Here is an 8,556-nt window from a genome sequence, read left to right as displayed (position 1 = left end):
AGCAGAAAAGAAGTAAACTTGGAAACAGCTTGAACCAAAGAGAGCCTGAGGTTACTGACGAACTCAAGAAGCTAGAATATGATCTGATGGAGCTGATACAGATGAAACTGATGATGATTTGTCTTCTTCACCGAAGAAGAAGAAGAAGAATGTGAGTATGCTAAAGAAGTTTGGTGTGTTACTCAAGAAAAGTCAAGAGTGATAACTGAAGCAAGACCAAACTGTTTTTGCTTCATTTCAGTAGACTAATCTGAAACTCTGATCAACTTTTATGAAAGCTGAACTTTGTTGTTTCCGGTTCAAAAACATACTTAGAAAACAACAACATAATAATTATAATAAAGCTATGTTTATGAACCAGAGACAGCAAGTGCAAATCAAAGCTATACTATACACATGACACTGCACTTGTCGATCTGGTCTTTAACCTAATAGCCAGCCTTAGATGATAATATAATAAGGTTGCAGGTGACTTGGCTTTCATCACTGTGCTAGATTATCTTCCACCGCATCGCCGTTGAGTCGTTCCTCTGCACTGACCTTTGAATAAGTTTTGCTGGTAACCTTTGGTGAAGACGCAGAAGCTGGCACAATCAGCCTGGAGCTCCTTGAAACAGGCCTGGCCTTTGTTTTAGAATTTGTGGATTCTTGTACAAGACGAGACTTGGTCCTACTTGAAGCTGTTGGTTCATTCAGACAACGAGCTCCATGTTTTGCTGAGCCACCAGTACAGGATCCTGTGGGTGTTCTTGCAACGCTGCTCCACCCCTGTTAGCAGCATCAATAAACAAAACAAGTCAAGGAGCCGCGTGCTTATGCAAAAGATATGCTTTGCAAATTTTGGGAACTTACTCCATCAAAGTAGCCTAGTTTTGGTGATGGCACACGGAGTCCTGTTGGTTTCGTCATGGAACCATGTTGATTCTTACCTTTAGCCATTTTATTAGGTGTAGAAGCTCTCGGCGAGTTAAAAGACCAGTCGACAGAAGCACTAAGAAAAGATGCATTACATGGAAGCCTGGACTTGAATGTGCTACTAGCTGAGAGGGGTGAAACTCTAGACGCAGCTCTGGATGTGGAACCGTTCGCCATAGAATGGAAAGCTGTTCTTGAACTCTGAGATTTCTTCTGGTTTGCCGACTCTAGCGGAGATTTTTTAGGAGCGCTTGAGGAAGCACTGATACAGCTCTCAAGTGAAGAGCAGGAAGATGTCAATTCATTCTTGGAGGACCTTAAAGCAGATTTGGAAGGCGGTCCAGGTTTTGATACAATGGGTCTAACCCTCCTTGAGATTGTAACTCTGGGAGACACAGGCGATTCACCTTGTTTGGTTTTGTTGACATCTACCGAAGCTCTTACACTTCTGCTGAGTCCAGTGGATGGCCTAGAAATGGATGATGTATTGTGCTCTTTTCCAGCAAGAGCCTGTAGAAAATGTATCATAAACCAACAAAGAGGCCAAAAAAGTTATCTTTATAGAAGACAAGACATTCGGTTTGTGCTTTAACATAACAAGAACATATAGAGAGAGTCGTCACTCGTCAGTATACCTGCTTTGTCACCTTCCCTAGTCCTTGTGCCCTAATACTTGGCCTTTTACGAATAGCATTGGGTTTCACCTAAAAAACAACATATGTTTCATGAGGGAGGGAGTGAAATATCAAATCACAGCCTAAAGATGTTATTGGGACACATACCTTTTCGTTAGAGTCAGGGTCGCCTAGTGTACTTGGAGCTGCAAATTTCAAATGAGAAATGTATAAGTTGGTTAGAGTTTCACAGATGATAAAAAAAAACTAACGAAAATCAAGTATTAGTAGCCACAAAGACTAGAAATAAGATCTTATGTTCAATAACCAAAACAAGAGAAAATAACCAAGGAAAGATACCAATGTTGTAACCTTATATGTCTAGTTCAAAATGCATAAGCTAGTTCATGTTAACTCAAACAATAGTAAATTAAAAAAACTTACTTGGGCTATGTACTGCATCATCTCTTTCTCCCAGTTCCTTACTCTTGTCAGGTGTAGCAGCAGCATCAGAAGACCTTTGGATTGACGCTCTTACATCCTCAAACAAAACACAACCCTCACTCGTCTCCACAGTACAGTCACTCTTCAACGTAGATATGGACTCCGTTGATCTCTTCACATCCTCTTGAATAGCCGCCAAAACTTTCTTCTCATCCACATGATTGCTTTCAATCATATGACACAGTTCATCAGGCTCCAGAACACCTAAGTTTCAACAACATCTCTCATCAAAACACATTTTAAAAAAAAAACAAAAAAAAACAAAAAAAACTTGCCTGCATTGGTGAAAAAAGCTTTGTCCCAAGCAAGACTCTTTCTCAGGTTATACTTGTGAAGCTCACTCGATTCATCTTCCCCAAACCAATCAAGTCCTCCTCTGTCTTCCTTATCAGTACCTAAACACATCATCATCATCATCATCATCATCATCATCATCATCATCATAAGCAAAAACCCTAAACCCACATCGAGAAATCACGACCCAGATCAAAAAGTCCCAATCTTTTGCAGATATGGGTAAAAAAAAAAGAGAAGATGGAATCTCAAATCACCTGAGGTGGGATCGGGGAAGAGGAGGAGGAGGCTATCGTCCTCGTCCATCAGACTAAGCCCGGAGATGTCGAGGCCGTTTCTCCAGTCATCATCGTTGATCTCTCCCATAATCGCTCGAGAGAGAGAGAGATTCACAACGATGATGAAGAAAGGAGACGAAATTTGAAACGAAGCAAACCGGCGGTTTCTTATTAATTGATTAATTAATTAACTTTTCTGTAATTAGTTTTAAAAACGGAAAGTAATAATAGTGGCGCGTTTGGTTTGTCTTTCCTCTTTCTTTTTTATTACTATTAGTTTAGAGAGCACGATTGGTTTACGGCTTAACCGAAGTGGGTCTCTGAGATAACCGTAGTCCGTTGATTATTGGCATCGTGTAGTGGTGGAAATGTATGAAGACACCGCAACAACTGTAACTGAAATAACAATAATCATCCTTTTTTGGGATGTTACCAATTAACAAAACAATTTTAGAAAATTACGGTTTTTACTACTTAAAGCTTCAACAGATTATGGAAATTTTTTCTACTTCTTTCTTTGATTTTCTTCGTAATTATTTATGGAAATTATGTCTCTTGTAAACTTTTACAGAATTAATATTTAGTACTTTGTAGCGCACCTTGCTTGCTTTTACAATTTAGTATTCACCACATTTGAGTAACAAAAGAAAAAAAAAATTATCATATGAATATTTTTGAGTAGAAGGTTTTTTTTTTCCAACTTCAAGAACAAAATCTATAATTAATTTTGTAGATTTTTAATATGGCGTCAAACAGAAACTCTAATAAGTTGCATCAATATTAGGCTTGCATGATATTATAATCCACAAAACCAATAAACCAAATACAAAAACGAATCTCTTGACTTCTTAAGAACAAATCAAAAGGAAAAAGAAAACATAATAATTTAGATGATTGTTGTAACAGTTACCCTCATCCTTAGTCTTAGTCTGTGCCCGGCATTGGAACCATCATATGCTGAGCCTACATTATACACAAAAGGCATATAGAAAATTAGCAAAAGTGATGCTTTACGATTCTGTATAGCCCTAATCACAAAACATCACACAAGGTTCAAAGATGTTATAATCAATCTTAAACTTTGAAGTCACTTGGCTGATGATATGATTTGTGTTGTTATAATGTGTGTAGCTGAGACATATTCGCTATGCGTACGAAAGAGAAGGAGAGGAAAGGTTACTTGAGAGTTTCCATAAGGACCTTGTGGGTAAGAGCCTTGGTGAGCAAGCTGCGAGAACTGCCAGATGGTAAAACACGAACTCTGAGATGTCAGACTAACCCAAATGAAGCTAATGCGAAAGAGATTTGGAGACATGTGTACCTGGCCGTTTTGGCTTGATTGGCCATCTCTCTTTGCATTCGCATCGCCGCCTCTTGCTGATCCCTTTGAGTCACCCTATCGGTTATCAAAAAACACAATGAGCACACAGAAACAATAATTGTCTTAAAACCATAAACATCTTTACAAGTATATTATTAATAAAGAAGAAAAACAGAAGAGAGGAAGCACTGACCTCCGTCTGTGTAATTATCCAAGTCCATGTAGTAGTAGACAAGGAGAAAACACAGAGTTAAAGTAAGTGAATACAAGCTGTCTGAATATGGAGAAAGGAAAGCAGAACATACCTCTCTGTATCTAGTAAGGTACAACTTGAGAGGTTCGATGTATTCTTCAAATCCTAAAGTGGCCATAGCCCAAAGCAAATCATCTCCATTGATGGTCTTCCGTTTCTCTCTTTGGCACTTATCACTCGCTCTGCTCACCATCAAACCAAACGTTTCTCAATAAAAACTACTCACTCCTTTCCCGAAAAAAAAGATTTTCTAGACAATTAAATATATTATTTATTTTACTATACATTTTTCAATATATATAAACCAATAGTATTAACCAATTCAAATATTTTTAATTAATGTTTGTTTAAACATTAACTACTAAAGTACTAAACCAATACAATTTTTTTTAGAAAATCTATGATTCTGGAAAAAAAAAAATCTAGGACGAAAAGGAGCTTTACTTTCAATCAAATCAACCCACCAAAATCTCAAAACAACTACACAAGTTGACTTAAACGACCATAAAGTTTAAACCTTTAAAACATAAACTGAATCCTAACATGAAAGAAACAAGCAATTAAGTGTAAGAACCAAAAAAAAAAGGAGCTTTAATTAAATGAGCATAATAAAGTTTTAAAGGCTTTACTCGCTGGTGACGAAGCTGATGAACTCGGAGACACACTCCTGGAGAATCTCCTTGGCGTCTTTAGCGATCTTACCATTAGCAGGGAGCCCTCTTTTCATTATACGGCTTACGTTCGCAATCGGGAGAAACCTGTCTTGCTCGCGCACGTGCGACGACGACGACGACCTCGGGCTCTCGCCTCCTCCGGGACTCTTGGCCTGCGACTCCGCCATCATGTGAACCCTGACAATAACACATGACAGTTAGATTAACGACGACGAAAATTGCAAATCGAAAGGGAGATGATTGGTTACAGATGAAATTGAAAAAAGGGCGGGAGCGGGAGGGGAGTGAATGATGATTGGAGGGATGAGGAGGGAGATCGGGAGAAGATCGGACGCTGGAGAAAGAAGATTAGATGATTGCTCTGACTTTTTATCACCACCGTTCGTTTTTTTTCTCTCTTTTTTTTTAAACTAAATAAAAATCAATTCTCTCTTTCCTCTCATGTTTGATATTCTACCAAATACAGTCACGCCACGTGTAGGGAAAAATCATTATTTAATCTTTGTATTACTTACTTTGGCTGATTTTGTTATTTTAAAAGATATTGTGTTGAATGACAACAACACAAGTTGACAAAAAAAAGTGTTGCCAACAAAAAAAAAAAAAAAGAAGATATTGTGTTATTAGTACCATGTAAGAATGTAATAATATGAAAAATAACTAAGAAATTATTTTCATAATTTGTTTAGTTGTCTTAAAAATAGCATGGATATTGTTCCGAACTAAACCCATAGGACTAACCAAAAATTAATAGTAATACAATTGGCTAGTGGTTACAAACCCCTCGAAAAAAGAAATAGCCCATAAATTTAAAAGCGAGCTCTAACTGAACTAAGCCCAATAGACCAATAAACCACAACCTTTTACAAGTATGGCCATATTCACAAGGTGCAACTCGCAATAGAAGCTATCCTAGACTTCGTAGATGCTCAAAAGTCAAAAGTGTGACAGTTTGTGAAGCGGAGTAAGAGCAAGTCTATCCATTAGAACTTCATAAAAGCATCATTAACCATGAAATCCATTAGGATCTTTTAATGAATATTTAAATAATAAATTCAAGCTAAAAAATTTTGTTAAGAAACAATTAGTTTTAGCGCTCCAATGCAAAAACTCAACTAAGGGTTCTTAAATAAAAAATCAAAGATTCTGAAGTCAAATCTACAATATAGCAAGAAAATTTAGGAATCATGAGCATACAATGTAGATGATCTGTCAAGCTCCCATTTGCCATATATTTGTAGATAAGGAACCTGGAAACTCTCAGGTTTGATGAGCAGAGGATAAAGAAAGGAAACACAAGTGTAATAATAGTTCACCTCTCGTTTTTCTTAACACAAAAGCCTTTCAAAGCAATTAGATGGCGGTGATGCAGCCTGGCGAGAAGCCTCTATCTCTCTGCAAAACTCATCTTCTGTTGTAAAGAAATAACAAACTCAGCCTTTCAATGAATTCTCCATGTAAATTAAGAGATAACAAAATTTAGAAACCTTTACAGAACAGAAGCTCTCACCTGTCTTTTGGAAAGAAACCTTCCAGAACTAGTGTGCACTCCACTTGCCACGCTCTCACCTGAATCATTATCCGCAACCATTGACTTCTCAAGTTTCCCTTTCGCCTAAAAAAACAAAGTAGTTGACTTTAGTCACACAGTCTCAAAACATTCCATGATCATCATCACTAAGTTCTCTCTAACAAGTGTCGTCCTCATCACTTCCACCGAGACAAATTCTCTGTCATCCCTCTCGAAAGCCACCACAACGACAACCCTTCCTTCATCTCCAGCCCCAACCTCATAATCAAATACATCTTCCAATCACTCACACGCAAAAGCCCCAAACCCTGATCCTCAGCCGTGTCGTGAAGGATATAAAGGGAAAACAGAGAGATGAGAAGATTTAAAGAAGATAAGATGAAACCATGGGATTTTGGAGAGATCGAGAGGATGGGATTCGTGAAGGAGGAGATGAGTAGCGGAGAGAGATGTAAGAGACGTTTCTTCTCAACCTTAATTAAGAAACCTCTCTTAATTTAATTGCTAATTTTTTTTTTTTTTATATCTTAATTACATAAGAACCTTACCTAAGGGACTGCATTAAAGATGGCCTAAAAGTTCTTATAATTAAATTAGTAGTTAAAAAAATGATTTAAGAAGCTAAGAACCTTTGTTAATGCAAATAAGTTTTTTCTCCTCCAATGGAATTTCATAGGGGATCTTAAATATTTTTTTTTCTTCAGGATTTTCTTGATTCATCCATTGTACATAATAAATCAAGATTTCGTCTGGAAACTTCCAAAAGAAAGAAAAGCTCAGTGCTCCGTGTCTTCTTCTTCGCAGAACTTGGAGTACTTGTTAGAATCCATCACAGCTTCTCTACCTCGCCTGCATCACTCAGCTCCACCTTTATGATCTATCCATCTTCATACGGGCTCGTGTTCACCTGTTAATTCCAATAAAACAATCTCAGATAAAAGACTACACAATCAAGAATTTTATAAGTTCATGACGTTGAACAATCATATCAGCAATCTGTAGATTAACCATAATCTGTATTAGTTTACCAGTAAATCAAGATTCTAAAAGTTTATGTCTTTCACATCAGCTAACACTTTCCAATACACATTACCCAGGAATTCAAGAAGACAATTATATCATACAAAACGTCACAGAATCAAACCACAAAGCAATGAATGTCACCAAGGAATCATTTTTTTTTAGTCATTTGTAACAAATGAAACAAGTAACCAAGCAAAAAAAGACTCCCAAACCATTTTAATTAGTCAATCTCAATGCAGTTGTATTGATTGCGGTTCAAAAGAGTACTCACCAATCCAGGGGACTCGAACAGAACCTCATTAACTTCCACCACCTTACCAAAGACTGGAGAATTGATACCACTGGTAGCTTTCACACTCTCAACCACTATAAACACAAATATAACAAAACAAGTAACGTTAGATGGCAAAAGATTCAAACTTTCAAAAAGAAATGGTCTTAGAACATACACTACAAGAAAACACCAGGATTCCGACGACAAATATCGTCGGAATGTCATCGGAATAACGGTATTCCGAGGACATACCGACGAGAATGGTCGTCGAAAATTTCTCGTCGGAAAGTAAAATTTCCTCGGAATTTCCTCGAAAAATTCCGAGGGAATACCGAGAATTAAAGATTCCAAAGATATTTCGAAGAAACATTTCCTAGGACTGTTCCTCGGCATCTCCTCGGATATTTCCGATGGAACGGTCCTCGGAAACATTCCAAGAGAAAAGAGGTATCGGAATATTCCGACGAACCTCAGCCGCCGGAATATTCCGAGAAACCGTTGCCGTCGGAATATTCCGAGGAAGTGTATCCGTCGGGATATTCCGAGGAGATATGTCCCTCGGAAAATTCCGAGGAAGTTGTCGTCGGAAACGTGATAATATTCAAAGTTTTACATATCAAAATATAAAATTAAAATATAAAATTAAAATTGAAATAGAAAACATAAAATTAAAATTGAAATAGAAAACATGATAATATTCAAACTTTTACATACCAAAATAAAACATTCAGGGTTTTTGAAAAAAGAAAAAAAGAAACTACGGGAACTGCTCGTTCGGGTAAATCCTCTTCATCTTCTCCATCATTTGCTCGTTCTGCTTCCTCGTTACCTCCCATCCCGCCTCTTGATCCGCCATCTTTTGCTCCAACGCAGCT

General features: G+C 37.4%; 2 protein-coding genes and 1 long non-coding RNA gene across 7 annotated transcripts; all 3 read right to left on the bottom strand.

Moving 5' to 3' along the window:
• Window positions 1–251: 251 nt before the first annotated feature.
• On the bottom strand, window positions 252–2,725 carry LOC106340003 (absent in melanoma 1 protein). Of its 2 annotated transcripts, none has more exons than XM_013778866.1 (7): window positions 2,585–2,725; window positions 2,309–2,428; window positions 1,974–2,237; window positions 1,698–1,735; window positions 1,551–1,619; window positions 853–1,425; window positions 252–768 (listed from the first exon to the last, which is right to left on the bottom strand). In XM_013778866.1, the coding sequence occupies exons 1-7, from the start codon at window positions 2,691–2,693 to the stop codon at window positions 484–486; spliced, it is 1,458 nt and encodes a 485-aa protein (XP_013634320.1). In that variant the 5' UTR covers window positions 2,694–2,725; the 3' UTR covers window positions 252–483. The 2 variants fall into 2 exon arrangements, with proteins under 2 accessions (XP_013634320.1, XP_013634321.1); XM_013778867.1 differs by having other exon boundaries at window positions 2,016–2,237.
• A 624-nt stretch (window positions 2,726–3,349) lies between these two features.
• LOC106337682 (nuclear transcription factor Y subunit B-8-like) lies at window positions 3,350–6,456 on the bottom strand. 4 transcript variants are annotated; one of them, XM_013776804.1, is made up of 8 exons: window positions 6,364–6,456; window positions 6,170–6,264; window positions 4,809–5,030; window positions 4,232–4,361; window positions 4,120–4,125; window positions 3,927–4,001; window positions 3,786–3,842; window positions 3,350–3,568 (listed from the first exon to the last, which is right to left on the bottom strand). In XM_013776804.1, the coding sequence occupies exons 3-8, from the start codon at window positions 5,021–5,023 to the stop codon at window positions 3,530–3,532; spliced, it is 522 nt and encodes a 173-aa protein (XP_013632258.1). In that variant the 5' UTR covers window positions 5,024–5,030; window positions 6,170–6,264; window positions 6,364–6,456; the 3' UTR covers window positions 3,350–3,529. The 4 variants fall into 4 exon arrangements, with proteins under 4 accessions (XP_013632258.1, XP_013632261.1, XP_013632262.1 ...); XM_013776807.1 differs by having other exon boundaries at window positions 6,170–6,261; window positions 6,364–6,453; XM_013776808.1 differs by lacking the exons at window positions 6,170–6,264; window positions 6,364–6,456 and adding an exon at window positions 5,187–5,203.
• Window positions 6,457–7,136: 680 nt separating this feature from the next.
• Window positions 7,137–7,622, bottom strand: LOC106337683. The gene is made up of 2 exons (XR_001269099.1): window positions 7,478–7,622; window positions 7,137–7,291 (listed from the first exon to the last, which is right to left on the bottom strand). It is a non-coding gene; the product is annotated as an uncharacterized LOC106337683 (long non-coding RNA).
• Window positions 7,623–8,556: the final 934 nt, after the last annotated feature.

This window comes from Brassica oleracea, chromosome C4 (genome assembly GCF_000695525.1).
Source record: "Brassica oleracea var. oleracea cultivar TO1000 chromosome C4, BOL, whole genome shotgun sequence".
NCBI lineage: Eukaryota > Viridiplantae > Streptophyta > Magnoliopsida > Brassicales > Brassicaceae > Brassica > Brassica oleracea.
This window is presented reverse-complemented; position numbering and strand designations above follow the sequence as displayed.

What these genes read in the sequence shown, in the direction of transcription:
- LOC106340003 (XM_013778866.1), bottom strand. Translation starts at nt 2,693, where the DNA reads ATGGGAGAGATCAACGATGATGACTGGAGAAACGGCCTCGACATCTCC. An exon ending in CTTCCCCGATCCCACCTCAG is followed by an intron (nt 2,429 to 2,584) that starts GTGATTTGAGAT and finishes TGATGTGTTTAG; the next exon opens with GTACTGATAAGGAAGACAGA. An exon ending in AGCTTTTTTCACCAATGCAG is followed by an intron (nt 2,238 to 2,308) that starts GCAAGTTTTTTT and finishes GTTGAAACTTAG; the next exon opens with GTGTTCTGGAGCCTGATGAA.
- LOC106337682 (XM_013776804.1), bottom strand. Translation starts at nt 5,023, where the DNA reads ATGATGGCGGAGTCGCAGGCCAAGAGTCCCGGAGGAGGCGAGAGCCCG. An exon ending in ATCAGCTTCGTCACCAGCGA is followed by an intron (nt 4,362 to 4,808) that starts GTAAAGCCTTTA and finishes GATGGTGAGCAG; the next exon opens with AGCGAGTGATAAGTGCCAAA. An exon ending in AATCAAGCCAAAACGGCCAG is followed by an intron (nt 3,843 to 3,926) that starts GTACACATGTCT and finishes ACCATCTGGCAG; the next exon opens with TTCTCGCAGCTTGCTCACCA.